The sequence below is a fragment of the Toxotes jaculatrix genome, chromosome 21 (assembly GCF_017976425.1).
Source record: "Toxotes jaculatrix isolate fToxJac2 chromosome 21, fToxJac2.pri, whole genome shotgun sequence".
Lineage (NCBI taxonomy): Eukaryota > Metazoa > Chordata > Actinopteri > Toxotidae > Toxotes > Toxotes jaculatrix.
In genome coordinates, this window is record NC_054414.1 from 12,683,864 (window position 1) to 12,707,755 (window position 23,892).

A 23,892-nucleotide genomic window follows, 5' to 3' on the forward strand; every position below is an offset into this window, starting at 1 on the left:
ACTGAAAATGGACAGACTGTGGCTGTGTCAACCAATGAGTCTAAAAAAGGGACAAAAACAAGATCATTAGTGTACATCCATGATAGGAGCTCTGTTTGGATGTACTTATACAGTGGTGCATTGAGGTAAATGCTATGTAAGCATGCTAACATGCTAAAATTGTCATGTTTAACATGCTGATGCTAAGCAATATTACATTAATATTATACTAATAATTTTTTTTTGCCAGGTTTTGATTAATTTGGCCTATTAGCATCCCAACAATTGTACAGCTGAGGCGGATGGAAATGTTATTAATCGTGCAAGTATGTGGTCACAAATCAAAGTGCTGGAAAATGTGAAACTTTGAACTTGACACAAGATGAAAAATCAGGTGGTCACCAAATTCACTTGGATTCATCCCCTGGGGTCCATGAATGTCTGCACAAAATTTCATTACAATCCATCTAATAGTTGAGATATTTCAGACCAACATAACTACCCACAGAACTGTGCTGCTAAAGCTGATTTAAATCTAACCAAACAATAAATAAAGAAAGCCAAGTATTTTGTGTACTCTATGATGACATTTGAAAATGTCAGGACTTGAAATTATTTTTGTCTAGAGTACATGGAAGAATGTGACTACCTAAGCTGAAAATAATCAGACTCAAAATGGAAGGAAGAGGAAATCATTAAAAAGTTTTTTTTAAAAGCAGCATTCGTGTCAGCCGGCCAGATCTAAAACTGCTCAGTAACACCACAGAGCCAGCCTGTCTCAGGCTTGTTTGAGAAACGATGAAAGAGTACGAGCAGGATGAAAGCATGACAAAAAAAAAAAAGAGAAGAATAATGTGGATATATTCCAAGCAGTACGACTGAGTGTAGAGCTAGGCAAAAAGTTTGAGTGGCAGGGTCGACAATAGAGAAATTAGCCGTGCCGAAGGAAAGAACAGATCAGCAGTTTGAAAAGGTTGACAGGGAATAGAGAGTCAAGGAGCTAGAGAAAGGAGAAATGAGCAGAGGAGCTTGCAGTCTCAGGCTTTCTTTTTATTTTCCTGCTATTTGACAAATTAGTTGGAAATGCATGGGACAAATTAGCACACTTATTGTAATTAAAGTGTGTGCTTGTGTGGAAGCAAAATATAATATAAAAGATATAAAAGATCATAAGAAGAAGAAGAGGGTTCATTCTCAGTCACACAAAGCAGATTTGTTGTCCGGTCCTTAAAAAGAAATAAATCCATGAATTTTTAATGATCAAAGGAGCCTCAGCGGCCAAAGGCTTCTTCCTCCTATCACTCTGATGTAAGGCAATCAGACGCGGCTGAATGAAGCTGACAAATTGAAACCTTCATTTGAATTATTGATTCAGTTTGGAATTCAGATTTCACTGTGAGTTGCAGCATTTTAGTCTTGGGTTGTACATTAGCAAGAAACTTGACATATACCTAAATACTGGTACACAGACTACAGTATATTAGTGATTCAGTAATGTGAATCTGTTGGTTTGTCTTATTAACCCTAATGTTCTGTTTGGGATCCTGGACACCCTGAATCGTCTTTAACAGCTCAAAAACTTACTTAACGTTGTCTTAGCACCTCGATACTTCATGACTTTTCCAGATTGATGAATGAATCATCAGAAATCCATACAGAAAATTACCTGTTGTATACATGATCTATGTGAACATTAATTTTTCTGTGGCCAAATAGATTTATTTTTGATTTCTGTAATTTTTTGTTAAACAGCTTAAAAAGGTCTAACAGTGTTTGACAATGAGACAATGGAAAAAGTCACAAAGAAAAAGATATAAGTAAATGAAGTTGGGAGAACTGAGCTGCAGACTGTGCTACAGCTCAATCGAAGCTGTGATGACATTGAAACAACCTTTTGCAGTGTTGTTGTATAGTATTTAGCTGAATATGACACTTTTCTGCATCCGTTCTTCGGGCGAGTTAGTACATATACAGTACAAAAGGTTAGATGACCTCCCCCAGAGATCCTTCAGCTGGGCCCTCCGGGACTTTGACAGGAATGGGAAGCCAACCAACTACAGAGCAGCCGCCCTAAGCAAGATGCTGCCTGTTAAACTGCACATAGCCAATGATACTCTTGTGCCATTTCAGCTGAGTGTCATGTTTCTTCGGAGTTATGGGCTCCATAATGGGAGAATAATTTTTTTTAACTCCAATCATAAGCAGGGGCTTCTGGGAAAAAAACAGCCTGGTCAGCAGAGTTGGTGAAAAGTGAGGTGATAGGTCACAGGGTCAGCTGACTGGGAGGCTTGGAGCCACATTTGGTTTCATGTGTTGTGATTTGGGACATGAAGGTGGACAAAGGTTAATGTCTTTCTTTCTTCTGTCTACACAGGAATACATGCTATTGATTTCCCACTAGATACTCGATGTTCACCTTTTATTTGCACAGACAAGAACAGCCATTACCCTCTAAAGGTGCAGCCAAAAATAATTAACACTTCAAAACAACTAATAACTAAAGATGCAATAAAATCACAATTGAAAACACTTCTATAAAAGCTGGTAAGATTAGGTGCCCCCCCAACACACACACACTCGATATCCATCATATTCTTACTGGTTAGATTCAGGTTGTAGCTGCTCTTTGTTTTACATTTTCATTATTTTCCAAACTGTTACTTTGACATACATAATTTAGCTAGTGTTTGATCAAAGCACCTGCAATTTAATTCAGCCTCTGAGGTCTGCTAAACATCTCATGTAGCTTTGAAGACTTAGATATCAAAGTGCGGCCTACCAGACCTCTGACAGCTGACAAATGCTCCATCCTAAATGATTTGTTGTTTGCACCTTTGCCTGTTTGTTTTTTTTTTGACTGTATCTCTTTGGCCCCTCTAGTTGCATCATGATATTACAAATCTTCCTCTGCAATACCTGTGAATAAAGGCGTGAAATTTCATTTAACCTCCAAGCATTTCCTTTGGGAGTGTGTAACTCATTAAAAGCACCATGTGATTTTGCCAGCAGCGACTGGGCAGCCTGATGCACTGCTGCCATCTAGTGTAACGGTATAGCTGAGCCACTGACAGCGAGACAGAGGGGGGGAAAAAGCTTGACATCTCTACTGATTCACTGCAACAGTTAGGAGGCGAAATAGTAAAAAAACAGAAACTTAACAGTGAACTTTTTCCAGAAGTGAAATGTTTATTTCAAGCTTCCAAAACTTCTACAGTTAAAAAATTACCAGCATGTCTCCTCTCCCTCCTGTTACCACCACAGTCTGTGACAGTCTTTATTACCTACACTAATTTACACATCAACAGTTTAAAATGTATCAAAATCTAAAAATTCCCAGTTGTATCTGAAAAACAAGGCAACTGAACACTGAACCCTTCTTGCTTTTGAACACTTTTTTTTTTTTTTAAACAGACATCATTCTTATTTTGACAACATACAGTATAGTGGCATTCTGGTATGAGCAACAATGATGCATGAATAGTGAAAGATGTATTAAATGTGGTAAGAACATGAAATAAGCAAAGTTTACTGACAAGTAAAGAAGTTCTGACGTCACAGGAAAAACAAAAATAATGTCAATTTCTCCAAAAAAAAATATACTGTTTAAAGCCATTTCCTCAATGAGCATTAAGGAAGTTGGTACTCTGAGGTGGATTTGGATGACAGTGTGACAGCATTATACACTGATACTCAAACAGTAAAATATGACATTAAAATACAGCTTAAACAGATCAATGATCAGAGCCACTATATTCTTATAACCAGTTCCAATGTGGCTTGAGTTAAATAAATAAATGTTTAATTTGTATGTTAAAAGGCATGTGTTAAAAATGTGAGAAGAGTAAAATAAAATTAAAGGTTGCCAGTGAGGGCTGAGTCCATGAGGTCATCATCCTCGTTCCTCATATACATGGGGCTGGGCCGTGACGGACGCTCTGAACCCAGCATGGACAAAGACGAATCTGAGGCTGAGATGGGTGACCGGGACCAACTGTCTGCTTTTAATGGATGCGAGGACGGCCCCATGGACATTGATGACTTCTTTTTCTCTTTGTCCCTGTCCCGTTCTCTGTCTCTGTCCCTCTCCCGTTCCCTCTCTTTCTGCTTCTTCTTCTCCTTCTTGTGTTTCTTGTGCTTCTCCCCTGAGCTGAGGGGGATGGAGCTCATGTAGTCTGGGGGGGGAAGTGGCCGCATGGCCTGGTCGTCGTCTGAGCTGGGGCTGTTCTGGTGGGACTTCTCTGCCACCGAGCTGCTGCCTGACTCACTCTCACTGTCGTGGTTGAGTGGGGTGTATCCTGGCGAACGGCTGTGGCTCGGGGAGGAGCGGTCATGCTTCGGAGTGGAGCCGCTGAAGAGGGGGGACGCTTTGAGGCTCGAAATCTGGGGGCGCATAGAGTCACCAGATCCCTCCCCTGCTTTCTGAAGGGTCACTTTGGCCTTGATGCTTGGTGAACCACCATCAGGTTTGCTAATGATAATTTTGGCCAGACAGGTTGTGCCTACCCCTCCTGTTTTTGGGTCCATCAGCTTTTTATCCCCACTGTTTCCCCCAGAAACAGACACTTTTGCTTTTGCCTCTTTGTCAGACTTTTCCCGTTTATAATCCCCACTCTGGGAGGACGAGGCATGCTTAGAGGGACCCATGTTTGAAGGCCCACTGCTGGGAACATTTCCAGGACCACCACCAGGAGCAGATCCTGAACCAGTTCCCCCTACTGGTGGCCCAACCTCACACCCGTCCTCCCCGACTCCTCCTCCACCTACACTTTTCAGTTTGTCTATGACTGCTGTAAGAGAGGGTTTCTTGTTGCGACTGGGAGACTTCCCTTTAGCATTGGGGTTATTTGCATTGTTCTGACCAGCCCCTCCACTGCTTCCTCCTCCACTCCCACTACCTCCACCTCCTCCACCTCCACCACTGCCTCCACTTCCTCCTCCTGATCCTCCTCCCCCTCCACTTCCACCTCCTCCACTCCCATACTGAGACTGGGAGCCTCCCGAGAAAGCCATAGAACCAGATGAAGAGGAGGAGCTGGAGGACGATGAAGAGGATGTGGAACCAGAGGAGGAACTCCCACCCATTGGCTTCTGGGAACTCATGCCTCCACCAGAAGAAGACTTCGACCCTCCAGAACTGCCACTGCCTGAGCCCATTGGTGATTTAGCCTTGGAGGAAGGAGGTGTTCCTGGAACCTGGGACTGCTGCATTTTCATTGGGGAGGACAATTTGTCACCAGAGCTACTGGAGCGAGAGTGAGAAGGTGAGATGTTTGGCTTTATGTTGGGATTCATAAGAGACCCAGAAGGCTTCCCCCCCTGGGGTTTAATTTTATTACCACTTCCAATTCCACCTCCACTACCTCCAGGTCCAGACAGCCCATGTTTAGTGATTGGAGAGGATCCTGGTTTGCCAACACCCATTCCTTGTGAGGAGCCTTTAGACTGGGATGGTCCACTTCCACCCCCTACTCCAGCACTTCCTGGCTTGGAGCTGCTGCTTTGTGTCATGGAGCCTTCCTTGGACTTAATCTTCCCTGAGGAAGATGAGTGTGAATGATGACTTTTACTGCTGCTGGTTCCCCCTGTTCCTCCTGTGCTGCTTGTGGTTGAGCTACTGGAGGTGTATCCACTATGGGATGAATTTTTCCCCCCAGTTATAGTCCCTTTTGGGATCTGAATTGTGATTTTGGGAATCGGAGGTGTGGCACCACCAGGAGGTGTTTGCGAACGTCCTGAACTACCAGGGGACTTGGAGCCTCCTCCACTTATGCTTCCCCCAGAGCCTGAGCCACCACTGGGAGGTGTGTATGGTCGTCCACCAGAGCTATGAGAGGGCGACTTTCCATCAGGGTCCATCTTTTTGCGCTTGGGAGGCTTATCTTTAGACTTTCCCTCACTGGATGGGGTCCTGCTCCGTTTGACCTGTTTACCCTCTGTTGAGCTGCTCCCCATTCCCATCCCAGAACCACTCCCTCCACTACCCCCATTCTCATCCTTTGACCGCATGAGTCCCTGTTGCTGTTTTACTTTGGGTTCTGCACTTTTAAAGTCACTACAAGTTGCTCCAAGGCCCATCATGAGGGGGCTCTGGGAACCACCGCCATGTGTGTCTCCCAAATCAGGAGCTTGCCCCAGAAGCGGTTTACCACCACCACTGCTGCCTCCAAAAACTATTCCCATATCAAAAGGGTCCTTCAGTGAGGGCTCTGGGGTGCTCTGCCCATGTGGAGTGGGATTCTGAGGTGTTCCTGATGGGGTATTTTGCTGGCTGCCTCCTCCAAAACCCTTGACCAGGTCCATGTCACCGTCGGCACTTGGAGAGCTGTCATCAAAGTAATTCTGGGAGAAGCCGTGGCCTGAGGTCAGGAGGTCAGGGTTGAAGTCAGCAGCATCAGGGAAAAAGTTGGTGGAGGAGGAATCGCTGGTGGGAGTAGCAGCAGTTGCAGTTGCCTCAGCAATCAGATCAGCAGCATCTGTGAAAGGATTCTCATTGCTGTTGGTATTGAAAATGTCTGCCGAGTCAAACACTGCGCTGCCCTGACCTGAACTGGAGGAGTCACGAATGGGAGTACCTAGGGGGCCTCCATCCTCCCCACCGCTGCCCATGGGCTGCTGCCCATGGCTGCCACCACTGCCTTTGCCTGTCTGCTCAGGCAAATCTGACAGGATTTCAGTGATATCAGGTCCGATGCTATCAGAGCTAGATAGGCGAACGATTCGAGGCGGTGCAGTACCTGGCGGTTGCTGTGGCTGAGACGGGACATGGGGCTGTGAATAAGGCATGCTAGGGCCAGAGGGCGGTGTTCCACATTGGCTAGGTGCCGGGGTGATGCTATGGGGCGTGTCTAGGCCATCACCAGTCAGGTTAACATCAAAGATAGAATTTTGAGAAGCGTCAACATCCATAGAAAGGAGCTCGCGGTGGAAATCATCCTCATGTGTGACTGGATGGTGTGGGTGGTGCTGTGGCATGGAAGATGCTTGTTGTGATTTCATGCCTAAACCACCACCCGCAGTAGTTCCAGGCAACACGCCACCCTTTTCGTTTGTCCGTGGGCGCTTTTTCTTCCCTTTTGTGCTACCTCCAGGGCAGGTTCCACCCATGCCCTCTGTCCGTGGGGAGCCAGATGAAGAATTCTGCCTCTCTAATGGACTAGAACCATACAGTGTAGCGAAATCTTGAGTGGGGTTATCTTTCAACAAGTTCATCAGCATAGGGTGATTCTTGGTGTTGCTGGCGGGGGAAGATGTTGGCGGTGGAGTTTGGTGAGGTGGTGGTGCATTCTGGGAGCTAGGACTAGAACCCACACTTCCAGTTATCTGTAATAGACTCGTCAGTATGGGATTCTGCTGTACTTTGCTGTAGTCATCTGAATGGCCCTGACCTTGCTGTTGTTGCTGCTGTAACTGTTGCTGGCCAGCCACTCCGCCTTGGGTTAAGCACTCTCCTCCTTGGGCTTGCCTCTCTGTTCGGGAAATCCCAAACAGAGAAGTGATCGGACCTGCAAAATTAGGTCCCCCGGGGGGTCCTCCTGTAGGTGTGTTGCCCCCTGCGAGCCCAGGCAGGCCCATTGGGTTAGTCCCATCACCTGTGTAGGGGGGACTACCAGAGGGCGGCAAGTTATTCTTCACCATGATCTCCACTGTCTGTGCAATTAGTGAGAGGGCTGGAGTGTCTGCCTGGATGGTCTCTGCTTTCCTCCGAATGGCCCGCATAGTAACAGGGATGGACATGCATCTAGGTGAGCAAGGAAACAATTTCCTAAATGACTACTGGAAAACATAATGTCCACATTTGCATATGCATTCAGAGGGAAATAACAATCTCACCTCTGGACCACTTTGGTGATGAATTCATCCGTGCAAATCAGAGCATCTGAAAGTCCTTTATATAGCTTGCAGGATACCTGTCTGGAGTCAATCACCTCCATCACCACTACGGGCAAGTGGAAAAAGGGGACTCTGATTAGCCACAGACTGTCAATGAAACTGATTTTACATTTACACATGATGATATATAAGCACTTGAGGCAGTATCTACACATGATGGATTGCTGGGATTTTGTAAATGTGAGAACTCACCACAGACCAATGATTCATTAACTGGATGCTGGAAAGAGACACTGAAACTCGAGTCGGTCAGAGGACAGACTTCAAATTGCAGCAGGCCTGCACTGTCTGGGGTGCGAAAACAGCAAAGATACTACACTCAGCAAATGTAATTTACTACATCAGACACAAGGAAAAAAAACAGAATACATGTTGATGACTGATCAACTACAATAAATCAGAAGCCAGATACTCACCTTCTTTGATGGAAGTTCGTTTCACACAGCTGCCTATTAAGGTGTTATAGGCTGCCTGGTGCCGGATGATATCCAGCAGGGGTGGGACTTGTGCTGGGTGGCGGAAGGGGATCTTAGACACGAGCACTCCTTGGAGAGAACGACCATCTTGCACTGGGGCATCACCATTCAGGAAATAACAGTGCTGCTGATCTGGCAACACCTGTGAAAGAAAAAAGACAGCAATTTTTGTATACTAACAGAGATAATGGTCCAAAATCAGGTGTTTGTATTTTTGACTCATTGTTTCCCTTTCTCTTTACAAACAACAGACCCTGAAAGCAGCCATGAGCTGTGCATTTAAACACCATTCATCTATTTGCAGAATTAAGTGAAATGACATCTCACTAAACTTCTATTTTCCAAAATGTGTTTGAAAATAAGACAGCACAGGGAAGCAGAAATTGTGTCATTCACTGACTGAAAGCAAAGCAAAAGGCAATATAGATCACAATGAAGGAACTGTTTAAAATTCAAACAATTGCATAATTAATATTGCTCTAACCACAGAACAATCCCATAACCATAAAGTGCTTGTGCTCACAGAATAGAAGTGCATGTTGTGTGAGGATGGTGGTGTGGAGCTGCCCTCCTCCAGGAGCTGGAGCTGGCTCTGGACAATTAACTGGTAGAGAGGTGAGAGGCTGGGCAAGGTCTCAAACACTGGGATTGCTGGGGAAAAAAACACAGAGAGGCTGAAGTTGAAATGGTCAAAAGATCAGTATCCATTAAGGACATATTTAGAAATTAAGAGTACAGTGTTCATGGAGGTAAACTCACAAGTTGCATTTCCCATCCTTTGAATAAAGGACAGTGAGAAAGGCATGGGGCGGTTCAACTTGAGGAAAAAACAAGCTGGCAGGTCCACGCAGTTGGAGTTAGTCACAGTGGAGAAGGAGGGTGTCCTGAAATACATCAAAAATGAAATCATCAGCTGTCGCTCTCTGTTCTGCACTGGGGAACTAAAAATAACCCCCAGATGACTGCCAAGTTTCCTGAAAAGTGAGCTACACTTTCTTACCCCTTGTTGTCCACAGGGTGGGATCCAGTGATGAGTGGAGCAATTGGCAGCTTGTAGACGGCGGAGGTTCCCTCGATTGTCACAGAGACACTGACACCCAGAGAGCGTGGCACTGCAAGAAAGCATCCACACAGAGAGATGAGTGACCGACATCACACAAGGATAACTACAATCCTTCAGCAAAAACACATGGATAGGGGTGGTGTAGCTCATCTTCGTGAACACTTCTCATCCACGTCCTCCAAGGACTTACCGTTGTTGTCTGTTAAGTTAAGCTGCGTGCCTGTTCCCTCTTGAAATATGTCGTAAGGGGAAACATAACACTGAAGAGAAACAAGATGGCCACCACTCCTGGCCGTCAGCAAGCCCACACTGCCACGAAGGATAGTCTCCACTGTATTTGCATTGGTTGCTAACCTAGAAAACACATTAATCACAAATTACTGCAATACATCAAAAGACACTCAGAGCAGGCGTTTTACTCCTAATTATTAATTTATACAACTAGTTATACGAATGCATATTTTACCAGGTGCACTGATTTTATTACGTGTTAAATTTAGTAAATAGTGCAACATCCAAAAACCCACCAAGAGAGTTTGTGAACTTACCTAAACATGTGCATCATCTTGGTGAGATCAAGCTCCAAAGACTGCAGCGCTATATACATCTTGGTTTTTAGCTTACTGGAGCACAGAAGAGAAGAAAAGAAAGATAATTAGATATAACTAACACAATAAACACATGTGGCATCTGTCTTACAAAATAATGATTTTTAATCTGGTCTTCTGGGATTCACCACACAAAAGCAAAGGTGAGAAATTGATCAGTGTAACAGTCAATTTATCATTTGTGGAAAACAGAACAAAAGAAAACAATATTGTTAGGCTGGCTTCAACCAGACATCTTTTAAAGCTACTTACTTGTCCCCTGGGAGCTTGTAAAGATCGACCAGTCCTTTCAGATGTTTGGAAAACTCTTCAAAGTTCTTCTCCCTGATGAGAAACAGGAGAGGAGGTGGTTTAGATATGTAAATCTCAGAGGTGCTTGCATTGCGCCATAAATCACAAATCAGATTTGATACTAAAGTTTCTTATCACATGGGAGTGAACAGTGAAGTGTGCAGTTTCTACTCACCTTAGATGCTGGATCAGCTCAGGACAACTCTGTAGCCAGCAAATCAAGAAAAGAATGATATAATACACTTTTGAGGACAACGTCTTTACTAAAATGTCCCTAAATGGAATTAAAGGAATAAAAGGTAGTTTGCTTCGAGAACAATTTATCATTTGTGACAAACAAAAAAACAATTAGACTTTTATGTGACTCAGCTTTATGGAGAAATATGGAAGTTCAAGTAAACTGACCGTAGGGTTTTCTCCCTGATGAGCCACCTTGACGTCAGCTAGCTGGCCACTGCTGTCAAGCTGCACTTCCACATAAAACATGTCCGATGTGATGTAGCACTCTGTCCCTGATGGGCTGAGGTGAGAGCCAAGCCTACAAGGACAAGACAAAAAGGAGAAAACGACTGAGACTGAGAGAAAACGCATTAATGTTCTTTGTGTGTGCTCATCTGTTTCACTTTAGTCAATTTAAAAATGGTTAAAGTGCATTGGACAAGTGAATAATTATCCTTGCTGGCTTAGTCTAATGGATAATTACAAGGAATGCAGTTCAAATAACAATAACAACCTGCAATGTTGCATAGGTAAACCACTCAGCCATTCAGAGACTGAATTTAGAAAAAAAATATCAACTACAATCAACAATCAAAAATCAATTGAACACCCTTCAACCTCCATGCTCTTCTATGTCCTGTACTTAGGGTTGCCTTCTCACTCAGTCACAAGTCTGGTTATAGGATGAGAAAACACGAGCGAAAGGGAAAGAACTCACATGTTTTGTCGAGCAATGGATTCTAGACGATCTGTCATGGAGGGCAGAGATGAGACTGAAAAAGAAGTCAGAAATTTTAAAATCACATAAAGCAACCAACTCATTAAATTGCTGCACAGTGTTCCTACTGTCCACAGACACAACATGCCCACATGCAGGACTGCTGAAATTAACATTATTAGTTTAAGATTATTAATTTGCCATAAAACAGCTTGTCAGTACCCCTGGCATTCTTCAATGAAACTGACGGCAATTAGTTTCTTTCAGTATAAATGCAGTTATATTCAACTATCTCATGATAGAAAGCAGCATATTCTAATGAAAAATGCTGCCCTGCTCCCTGCTGTGTCTCTGTCCTGTAAGTTGGCAGTCTCACCTTTCAGGGCTCTCTGCAGGGTCTCCAGGCAGGTGAGCACGAGCTGGTGACCTGCGGCATTCATCGCACCGCGTTTCTCCTGGGACACATTGTGAGGAAAAACAGAGAAATAAGGAAGAAGTTGGGGAAAAAAAGTGCTTCATCAACAAGATTTGATGTTCAGGTTTGTTCTTCTCTGGCTTAGTCAGCACGATAAGACAGACATTTAAATGTCACTATTTTAGTTTCACTGGCCCAAGAGGCAAGGTATTTAAGCAAAAAGCTGTTGGTGCAATTTAGTGATTAATGGCTATAAATGTACATTAAATAGGTTAGTAATGAGTCTTTCTTGTGGGTACTTTAATGGGACGGACAAGGGATTGTGCCACTCTCTGGCTGGCACTGCTGGGTGATTATGGCTATTACATGTGTGATCATGGCAAAGGTCTTTAAAAGTTGATAGTTTGAATGTTATTGCTCACCTCAAAAGGTACAGAACTGATTCATTAAAATTGTTCCCCCGATACAGAGTAGCAAAAACCTTTTTCTTGCAGTTTTGTGATGAAAAAAAATGCAAGAAGCAGGCTGCCTTCAGCAGGTTGTTTTTTCTAACCCACTGATGTTTCCACCTGCCTTGACTACTGTTTGCTAAATTTCACCCTGTCCGTTCAGGTCTGGCCATAGCATGCCACACTGCCATCCTGCCTGTTTGGCTGTCAAAGCACAACCAGAAGGAGTGACATCTAATCACCAGGGCCTTGTGTACTGGTTCCAGACCTTCAGGCAATCATCAATGTTAAACCCTGCTGCTTTTAGAAAAGAGTTTTTCCCCCTTAGTCTCACCATGGCCTGACGCACAACTTTGCAGGTTTCCTGCCACGGCCGTGAAGCATTGTGTTTGGCATGAAGCCTCTCGAGCAGAGCAGCCATGCGACTCTGCTTCTCTGTTTCTGAAAAAGATGCAATGTACAATAGACAACAGCTGAAACAAAAATACACAATCTGTACATCATTTACTACCCTAAAAGTTTACTGTTCCTGAAAGCTTCATTGCTGATTCCATCTCCTCTTATGCAACTCCAGCACCACATCATGAATACATAATAAAATATGATACAACAGCACCACAAACATCCTCCAAAGTGATCATTAAGTTGAACCAACACCTCTCTAAAACAGTTTCAACAAGACACTGAAAATTACAACAATTATGAGGATAGGACCTGTAGCAGGCCTGTTGTATTAGACTGCATTACATTATACTAAACTAAACTACATTTTGACTGTGATATCACACCACCACATCACTATCCTCTGAAAAAAAGTTGTGCTACCTTGGCATTTATGCATAACTCGAAGGGTGCCACTTGATCAATCCACAAAATTTACTTTTTTCCCCAAATCCTAAAAGTCTTGGGAGATGATTTGATCACAAAACTCGATTTGTAAAATCAGAAGATGTTAATGATCACGTCACATAACATCCCCCCAAAAAGCTGGAGAATCAGCACCCCATGTCTGCTCAAAAGGGGGCTTATGTTTTGTTATCACAACCTGTCAGAAAGAGCTAACTTTACCGTTTGTTAGTTTATATCAGGCAGTTGGGCGAGTAGCGCTTTTTGTTCAACACAAGTCAAAATGAGGCAAACTTGTGTGCGTGGTGTCAGCTTATTACTTTCACGGATGTCTGTGCAGTACCTAACAGTGTTGGCGTTTCTACAAAGTTGATGTTAGCGAGTTGCTAACATTAGCTTTTAGCTCACCACAGAGAACTAGCTGCTACTTCGCCAAAAACAATAACTCCGCCTAATGCCACCAACGTGTGCTTCATGGGTGATTCTTACTGAGTTTATTAGATACTCCCATATATGTAAACAAGCCAAATAAACTTGTCAAAAACATACATAAAAGATATCGTTAGTATTACATAGTCGGCTAAGTTAGCTATTAGCTACTGTTAGCAAGCCAAAAATCAGAGAGACAAACAAAAACAAAACACTGGTCATATTCTTACCTGTTACCTCTTCGGTTTTGACCCGTTCTCCATGAGTCTGATTCCCTCCTTGCTGGACCGAAATAGAAAGTTCTCTCGCAGGGCTGCCGCTCTGCATAGAAACACCAGGCCCAGCCGCCATTGTCCCCCACTTCGTTTCCCCCGCCTCACCATCCGGGCTTCCGTACTGTCTCTGAGGTCAGGTGACAAACGCGCTTTCTCGTAAAATATTTGTTTTCAATGTACACTTTAGTTCATTTTGCAAACAGCTACACTGACTCTGTCTTTAGCTTCAGAATATTTTATTCTGTATATTTATTTACTTATGTCACCTATTTAGATTAAAAGGGTTGACGGGCTTTGATTTTTCAGTTTTGCTTCTTTGAATTATTTCTGATTATGTATCAACATAATTTAAAGGGAAACGTTTCTTTTTAATGACATGTCTTTGACTGCTTTTATTCCTAAAACTTAAACCCATATATACTGACCGCACTGCTTAAAATGAAAGTCAATGATCTGTTTAAGACTCCAGATGGCGTACGATCGCCGCAAGTAAATGATTCATGGTTTACCATGAGCAACTAAACGCCAACATCCAGAGGAAGGTTGAAATAATCATCTTAATCGTCCTTAAAACCAGAACAATGCAGCATCTTAATCTTTATCTAACAATGTATACTTCTCATACCCTCTTTTATAAAGCAGTCACGTGAAGCAATATGTAATTAAGCAATAAAGACATTTTAAACAATAAAAGCAGCTATGGACCCGCACAAGCTACCACACGCGCGCGCGCATGCGCGCGCACATAAATACACACACCTGAGCCTATTGTACAGCTGAGCCTGTGGCAATGAGTGCTCTCTGGGGAGGATTTTCCCACCAACCATTATGACCTGCCGGAGAGAGGGAGCAGGAGTGTGTGCATGAATACATGTGCATTTGTGCATATGCAAAAATATATTTGTGAACATGGGTATAAAAGCACACACACACACACAGGAGATAGCTTTAGACAGCAGTGGAGATGGAGAGGGACCAGATTGGCATCGTCTGAGACAGTAGGCAGACCCACAGATAGACATGAGAAAAGAGGGGAGGTGCCGCTATGTAATTGATGTGCCCACCAGGAGCTTTAGCTGGCTGCCTGGCATGGAAGAGGAGGTGGGCACCGCTGCCAAGACAGCAGTAGGAGAAAGGAAAGGGAGGCACGGGCCTTGGGGAGCACAGTAGCAGGCTGAAACCCTGCCCATCAATCAGAGGCTAGTTCACCTTGCCATGCCAAGTGGGACCCCCCTCTGTGCCGATGGAAGGGGTGGCACAGGGAGTGAGGCTGGCACAGTTGCTAAACCTTCCCTAATCCTCCTGGTGGGTGTATCAGTGCCACGTCCGAATGGCAGTGGAGTGGGCAGAGCCAGACATGAGGAGAAGAAAAGAAAGTTCAGCCCCTGTGTGCAGAACGAGGCATCACTTCATATTGATAACGTGATGTAGAAATCTTAATGTCGTTTCATCTTATACTGTATGAATTCAATTGGAGTGTGTGTAAAGCATTAAATTCAAATTTGATTTTAATTTGCATTCCAGTTCTTCCTATCTTCGTTATATATATTTTTGCAGTAAAAATAATACAGTAATTTGAGCATATACATGGATCTGCACAGTTATAGACCCATGCATTCAACTCCATATAAAAACTGTATCTTGCATTGTGTATATACTGTACATACACATTTATGTACATAGATACATGCATAAGACAAATAAAACTAATCTTATTCTTTTTTCCAACCTTCTCTGTTTTCACAATGTTATGGGGCTGAGGGAAATGACTGCGTAACATCTCCATAAACACATGTGTTTGATTTCCTCTGCATGTTTCCAGTTTTAACACAAGAGATGGAGATGTGTGAACAGCTTGGCAACCTTATTGAGAGCTTTGAAGTTGACTAACCTCCTTTTTTCACCATCTCTCTAGGTGAATTCACATTTTACCTGCTGTGAGTACAGATAGCCTATTTGACGCATACATGCTTCCTTCACAATTTGTGACTGCAAGACAAATTAACCAGGCAACGCAAACAACAGATTCACTATATGGTTTGGTTGTTGGTTTACAATCAATTTTATTAAGCCAACTTTTGCACAAATGTGCCAAACAAAAGAAATCAGACAAACGTTTTGCTTTCCACCTATCACACAAGTTAGAGATCAGTCAGCCCGAAGGCTGGAAACGTCCAGAAAACAGTGAAGCATTATCAGGACACAGTTTCTGCTTCTCTGGCACCGAGTGCCTCGAAGTGCAAGGGCAGCTGGGAAGAGTAGCTCGGAGGATGGTGGAGGGAGGGAAGAGCAAGAGGGAGAGGGAGAGAGAAAGGAGGGGTCGGCCCTATAGGACCATTTGTGATGAGGCTCATTTGCACAACGGCACTTAATTGGCTACAACAATTAATTAATGTGTTGGAAAGTTGGCACAAAAAGTTCATTTAAGAGGGTTTTAATAAGCAATTAGGGAGAAGTAACCAGTGAGGTAGAAGCAACCACAAAAAAAGATGCTGAAAACTCTGAAAGTGTCAACTCCAGCGAGGACTTTTTGGGAATAATGTGCCATATCTGGAAACCAGGATGTGGTTTGCTATTACGGGTAGTTACTTTGCATCCCATTGTGAGGACTGATGACATTAAGCTACATTATTTTTACCCCATACTTTTACAACCCCAACTGTTCATGGCACCCACTTTCCAAAAACAGCATTGTCTCCTCTCCCCTTCATTCCCCCTCCCACTGTCTGCCTCCCTCTCTCTTTCTCACTCTGTGTATGAAATATCGCATGTCTAATGAGTGGAGCAGGTTGAAATCCTGGGGAAGATGTCCTTGGAAGACGAATGCATTTTCAGCAGAATAATTAACTTAATTAACAAATTCACATGCATATTCATCAGCCTATTAATGTCTCTTCTGCGCGGCTTGATGAGCAGTGGGGTAATAACCATCTCATTTGCATAGCCTGTTCACATGACTCCCTGTTTAAAGACAAAATAAGGGAAGGAAGAGCACAGGAGGAAGAAGGAAGAGAGAAATTGGAAAAGGAGACAACAAATAGAAAACAAGGGAGAGGCACAGCGGGGTAACACTCAGAGGTGAGGAAGTGACGTGGGCTGGTTGGAAATAGGCAAACAGTTTATCTGATAGATGGGTGACATGAGGAGGGACGGAAAACATGAGCCCCAACAGATTGTCTCAATCTCCCTCTTTCTCTTTCTCATCCCTCCAGTCAACCTTGTAAGCCATATTCCCCCTCCTGCTGTTCCATCATCACAATTTCCTTGCATCCATGCCATAATGTCCTCTTCACTCAAAGCTGAAATAAGTGTGTTTTTTTTTTTTTTTTTTGCTTTTTAATGACCCTCTTAGCCTCGTATCTTAGCCTTATATCCAAGTCATTACCCATTAGATGTTTGTCTTGGTAAATTGTTGTTGTATCATTCAGATGAAAACACACGATCATATCAGCGTGCCCTCTCCATGTTTCTCTCCCTCTCTGTCTGTCTGTCTCATTCTCTCCTTCCTACAGTCTCTCAGGGGGAATCTTCTTGGCATTGCTCCACTCCTTTCTTCTCCACTGCCAGGCTGCTGCTGCCGTCTCTACTCTGTTACCACTGTCTGCACACAACCTGGTGCTCCTAGCAACGCCACCTCTCTCCCATACACTCCACATGGCGGTCCGAATGGTGTGTGTGTGCATGTGTACTAAACACACACACCTCGTGTTTACCTTAGGTTTATTGCCACGCTTATATTTGTGTCTGTAGTATCATAAATCCTTGGTCTACAACATGTAAGCTGAATGTTTATTCTACCAATTCAAAAGAAAACAGAAGAAAAATGTCAAATAATTTCTTTTCCAGTTCAGAATAGTTGAGTCTCAGCACACTATATATAGTTTGTTTTAAAGCACTTGTCACTGGTATTTTCTGGTTTATCAGACAATTGTATTCCCTTTATTCCCTTTGTTGCTCCATGATCACATTTTACTTCCTGCAGACATCCTGCAGACTGAGCTGGTGGTTCACAATCACAAGTATTTAACACAAATGGGGTCAAACCTGGATCATCTACTACATGAGTAAACTGTGGTGCAAGATTGATGTACAGTACTTTTTGCCAGCATTTGAGGTCCCGCATGAATGTGGCTTGAATTATTTTCTCTGTGCTCACCCACACTAGGATTTCTGTGACTGCATTTGCGACTGCATTGGTGCAAGTGATTTTCAGAGGGTAACAGCTAGTGGTTTGACACTGATGACTGTCTGATGACCAAGAAATTCAAAGGTCTTTCTTAGTTTTTGCTCAGTTAATTTCGACTCACACACTAAATCATTTTGAATACCCCCACTACAAGCTTTAAATTTGTAATGATGGGTGCCATAACAATATTTTGTCCTCAATTTTGTGTAGTGATCTCATGATTTTTGTGACTCAGCATCATTGCTCTCTGAGGCATAAGGCCATCTGCATTTCCCTTGAGCTTTAAAAGATCAAGGTTTCAGCTCAGTCCAGGTGACGCCAATCACAGAATTTTCTTTCTCATGTTTGCAGAAAACAATTTAAGAATTAATTGTAAGCTAATTTTACGTTTTTGTACAGCTCTTATTTTGTGATGCATCGCCTACTCTTCTTAGGTCAACTCAGACCATGCTGATTGGCTGAGGTGGGGCTGATGCAGGCTGTTGTGTAGCAGTGGTGAGAAGATTGCTACACAACAGAGGAAGAGGAAGAGGAAGAGCTAGGAAAGGCGATTGAGATACAGAGCATTAGCCGGTGTCAGGAGGAAATTAAAGGCCAGATCGCTTTCTTAATCAGAGCACAAGCACTGCGTTAAGAAGGAATTAGGTCGACAGCTGCTGTGTCGCTGCTTACCTTGCTCTCGCTCGCTCCCTTCCTCATACACACACACACACCTTCTTCATACACGCTCATTGTCATTCTCCTTTTTGTTTCACTCCTTCACCCTCTCGCTCTAAACTTTTTTGTTTAGTCGCACTGTCATTCTTGTTCCCCTAGGTTGCCACTTTTTGTTTCAGTGTCTACTGGCACCATGTCCTTGGCTTTCTTTTCATAGCCACCCCCCCACACACACACAGACATAAGAGCTGAGCTTTGGCCACTTGTGTGCACCAGACAAACATATAAGCAAAATAGAATTAAATTAAATCTACGGAGAGAATTTAAAACATTCCACAAAACAACAGTATGAGAGAAGAGAAGAGAAGAGAAGAGAAGAGAAGAGAAGAGAAGAGAAGAGAAGAGAAGAGAAGAGAAGCATGATGGATAGAGATGGTTTTTTGGTTCGGTTCCAGGAGGCTCAGTAGTACCCCTGTGGCTGATGGATGAGCTGTCATCGTTGAGCTCTTCCACGTACACCTGAGATGAATGGACAAACAGCAGTGGCCCTTTCGCTGTCTATCCATCTTCTTCTGTTTAGATACGTTCCGCTGTCCACGCCTGTCCCCCACCCACACACACAAGGGGCTCATCGGATGAGCTTTTGAAGACTATCACCGTCATTTTTAGACTGAAGTTCCCTGTAGCCAATATTACGTGCCAGTATTAACTGTATTTTTAATTTGACTATTTAATGCCAAAAATGGCAAGCATTCAGTGATTCCCAGGATTTGTATTGTTGCTAAAATGATTTAAAAAACTAACTTGAAAATCCTTTACACCACAGGGAACTAAACTGTCCAATGAGATGTAGATTGGCAGTTGGATAATCAGCTTTACAAAAGAAAAAAACATTATGGAGCTGTGAAGACAGGAATCCACATTTTAACACATAGTGCAAAAGCACTGATTAGACATTGTCAGATAAAAGGCCATTACTGGCTCAGTGTTAAATCAATATGTCTAAATAAAAAAAAAAAAAACATGCATATTTGAATGTCTTGCCACCAAACTCTCCCTGTAAATATTTCCATCTTCCACATGTCTTTTCACACCACATCAGAAATAGGGAAGACTGGTCACTGAGGTCAGGAGTCACTCCACTTTTTAATTTGGCAAATGCAGCGTATAAATTTTAATTTGTTGCATTAATCAGTTGAATCAACTGGAATGACCCTGAGCCTGATTGCCAGCGTCTTTCCATCTTTCAGTTTTTCTGGCATCCTGTGCAGATCATGACTATATGGAAAGTGGCAGGACTCAACATTGAAGGATGAATTTCCACAAGTTCTACAGTGGTGATTGAGCTGCTAAAATTTTCCCAGATTTGAAATTTCATGTTATTTCAGTAAAGAGGAATTAATCTGTATCTACTGTCCATGATGGCAAAACATCAGTGGTAAGAAAACTGAGAATATGTGAAAATATGTAGGTTTTGAAAGGGTAAAAGGACATTGTGATATAAAGAAAATTTTGACTTAAGGTCATAGATTTAACACATTTTCTACATTCCTTAAAAAAACAAACTAGCACAAAAGAACATTAAGTGTTAGTTTGTTGGTTGCCATACATAATGTAGGCTTGGTTTTGTGAAAAGGCTCCTTGTTTTTGTTGTTGTGAAACAAATTGCATTGCTTAACTATGAATTTAACTACGATAACTATGATTTTGGATGTTTTGCATCCTTCAAAGATGAAAAAGCAGAAATTCTCACTTCATTTTGCTCCTGGTTGAAAATGTGAAAATTGCTGGTGTTGCTCATGTTTTGTGCATGTTGCTAGGGGAGCTGTCAACTAGCATAAACACACTTAGCACAGATACACACGAATACCACAAACTGCATTTATGAAGTTGGTCAGATGTATACAGTCCATTTACCTCACCTCTCTGTGGCAGAAACACACTTTGGGGTGAAACTACTGTGTCCTCTCCAAGGGGAAAGGTTTAAAAAACATTTAATTAGGCTTTTGGCATGGCTTCACTTTTAGCCTGGAGGTGTTGGAGGGGGTTTTACAGACTTCATCCCTATTAGAGCCTTGCAGATTAAACATTCATGAGAGCTATCAGCAGACCCTATGTGTTCTCTCCTGCTGTACAACTTCATCTGTAGTTTCTGTGCAGCGTCATGTTCTTGCAGCTTCATATTATTGAATGCTGCACTAACTTGGTGTGCACTTGGTGTGTACTACATGATACTGTCACCTTCCTATGCTGATGTAACTGCCTGAGAAACACGGGACATTAAGCGGTTACTGGATTATGTGTAATTTTTTACTGGTGTGTGTGTGTGAATTTTTAACTCCTCCTGTTTGGTGATGCCCAGAGATGTCTTGTATGGGTAGGATGGCACAGGAAGGCGGAGGAGGTTTGGGGAAGAAGGGTGGGATGGTGTTGGGGGGTGGCGTGTGAGGGAGGGGAGGGGGGGCAACAGATGGTACGCCACGCTGCGAGGGACGTCGACTGCCACGGGTGGGGGGGAGGTGGAGTGGGGGCAGATAAATGGGGATGGGAGGGGGGACTTTTCCCCAAAGTGCCAGCAGGGATGACGAGGAGGGGGACTAGCTGTATGTGAGTGTGTTTGCATGTTTGTATGAGCGTGCCTGCGTCTCCATGTGTGCGATTGCATGTGTGAAAGGAGAGCCATACTCAGACTTCAGCTTCTCATCGAGTGAGGTGAGAAGCCTTTGCCCCTGTGCTTCATGCCCACTCAGTGTCTGTCTGTCTGTCTGTGGGCTTCGAGTGTTGGAGAAGAGAGTGATGACTCCCCACGCGCCAGTACACAGCTAGTTCACAGGCATCGAGATTGTATGAAGATGATGCTGAAATTACTCGTAACCCAGTTGTTGTGATGGACTACAAATTGTGATCCTCACATCAGACGCCATAAATCAGCCTCGAGCAAAACGGCCATATGTGAGGGGAATTTAATAGCTCTCCTTTGATTTTTGTGCTTTCTTGACCAAGGCTGTATTTCACGCACTGAAAGCTGCTGAGCCAAGGGTAGAAAATTTGAAACCTACTCTCAGTATCCTGCATCCCTCCACATCATCACTCCCACCCCCTTTTCTCCCCTACTCTACAACACCTATGCATGCACAGACGGCACACATGCTCACACACATGCGCATAAATGCACACACCAACCCCCAGTTATAGTGGCTGCGTGTAAACACACCAGCTTCAGTGGTATATATGGTGCTGCCTATTGAACAGATGTTGTGGAATTTAAGATGCAAATGCACACCACCACCACCCTATCCAACACACACACACACACATACATGCACACACACACACACATGCACACACAAACCTTCACCATCTCCCTCCCCCCCAGCTGGCCCTGCCATGAACGTGCCATGTGGCGCTCCATTCCCCCTGGCACTCCGACTCTGGCTGTGCCAACTCTGCCGCGTCTGGCCGCCGCCAACTGGAAAGACCAAGAAAACAGCAGACTCAAAGTGGACTGTTTCTTTTTGTGTCTGGAAGTGTGTGTGTGTGTGTGTGTGTGTGCGTGTGTACATGCAAAAGTACAAGACTGTGCAAAACTTGAACTGTCAGTTGTGGCAACAATTATTTATTTAGAAATGAAGAGAAAATAATGTGACTTTCTGGTTTTTCGGTGTGAAAAATGACTCATATGTCCTGTACAGTTGGGCGGACAATGAAAGTGTGTGTTTCTCTGTGTTTGTGTGTCTCCATTTAGTGAGTTAGGAGTTAGTGTGCCTTTTGTGTGCCTGTGCAGGTGTACAGTGTGCACAGCATGCCACACTGTCAGTCCGTACATGCCGGTTGTGAATCCACTTGGGAATGGCGGTGGAATTCCTGTTACCATGGAGATGTCCAAGCTCATCCGTAATAAAATTTCAACTTGAGAGAGATTAATTCAGGGGAAAGTGTTGATTTATTCATCCTGGTGGATACAGATGCACTTCCTCATTCGCTCTGATGTTTGACTGTGATGGCTGCCCATTCGCTGACTGGTTTTCATTTTTCAAACCATGTCACTCTTGAAACAAACTGATGCTGCTGCTGTGCTTTTCTATCTTCATCACAGGATAAGATGCAGGATAAGTCTGGAGATATTTTTTTTCCTATTTTTGTTATAGTCACCAAATCCCATGCATTCACCAAAACCAAGTACAAAATGGTTCTACTAACAAGTATTTCCTGTGTAGCTTGAAACCTGTATGTGCAATAAACCTCCACTGCTATCCAAGAATTATTAAAAACACACAAGTGAGCTACACTGCTGCACTAGTTGATATGTGCCTTTCTGACAAAGAACAAGGGAATTGTAGTTTAAATCAATTCCATGTGTACTGTCCTGTTATACACTAGAACACCAAATGTGGATTTATCTGCAGCTGAAAATAGTCCCCAACACATACACAGTTTACTCCTGTTTGAGTAATGCTTGCTAAAAACTACGGCACTTAACTGTTTTAGGTAATTAAAGAATGGAAGTACATATTCACGACCCATTTTTTTAAAAATCTGCATCTTCAGTGGGAACCAATGGGCTTGGGGTTGAGAGCCGCAAAGAGGAAAGAGAACACAGAAAGTATTGATAGATGTGATGGACTTATCCATCAGAGATAGTGGAATGTAAAATGTCACCAGCCTAGTCCTTAAGAGTCATTCGATATTCACCAACAGGTAGCACCATTAAAATCACTGTTTTTCATTTACTGCCTTTTTCGAGTTTTTGTGTAAAGGTCAGTTCCTGAAGTTAAATATCAATAAATTATTCTGATGATATGTGACACTCCTGTCAGTTTATCAGACCATCCCATATCAAACAACATAGATAAACACATATTTCTACTGGATCAAGAGATGTTGATACATCAGAGGTACCACTCCTATGCTACTGTTTATGTTTGTATAAACACTGATGCATTCACGTGTGCATATGCATGAGCATGTGTTCAATATCAGCATGTCTCTATGCGACCCTCAAGTCTCCCTTTCACTCAATGGAAGACCCACCCCCCATGTGGTGAAGGGAAGTGAGAGCTCCTCTCTTCATTCCTCTTCTGATAATCTCTTTTAATCTGAAAAAGCAGGCGTAGGCTGCTGTGTCAATACCTCATCTCAAGGCTGCCACGGGGACACACACTCCATTTTGTTTACTTCTTCTTAGCATCCAAGGAGGGGTCGAGGGAGACGGATCGGCAGACAAAAAGAGGAAGAGGGAGATAAGTCGAGCATAAGGTGGAGAGGGGGAGATGTAAAAGAAGAGGAGAAAGCAGAAAAGTGGGCACAGACTTGTGGGAAACGGTTGCAAGGATGAGAAAGGCAGTGACATATAGATTTGACTTCTGTTAAGCAACATGAGAGAGCTGAGAT

General features: G+C 43.3%; 1 protein-coding gene across 1 annotated transcript; it reads right to left on the reverse strand.

Annotated features, from left to right (window-relative positions):
* Positions 1 to 3,145: 3,145 nt before the first annotated feature.
* med1 (mediator complex subunit 1) lies at positions 3,146 to 13,749 on the reverse strand. Its single transcript, XM_041067226.1, has 16 exons — positions 13,614 to 13,749; positions 12,443 to 12,549; positions 11,621 to 11,699; positions 11,245 to 11,299; positions 10,713 to 10,845; positions 10,483 to 10,511; positions 10,269 to 10,340; positions 9,957 to 10,031; positions 9,599 to 9,762; positions 9,346 to 9,457; positions 9,105 to 9,229; positions 8,869 to 8,996; positions 8,286 to 8,487; positions 8,062 to 8,157; positions 7,810 to 7,915; positions 3,146 to 7,717 (listed from the first exon to the last, which is right to left on the reverse strand). The coding sequence occupies exons 1-16, from the start codon at positions 13,732 to 13,734 to the stop codon at positions 3,832 to 3,834; spliced, it is 5,490 nt and encodes a 1,829-aa protein (XP_040923160.1). The 5' UTR covers positions 13,735 to 13,749; the 3' UTR covers positions 3,146 to 3,831.
* Between the last annotated feature and the right edge of the window lie 10,143 nt (positions 13,750 to 23,892).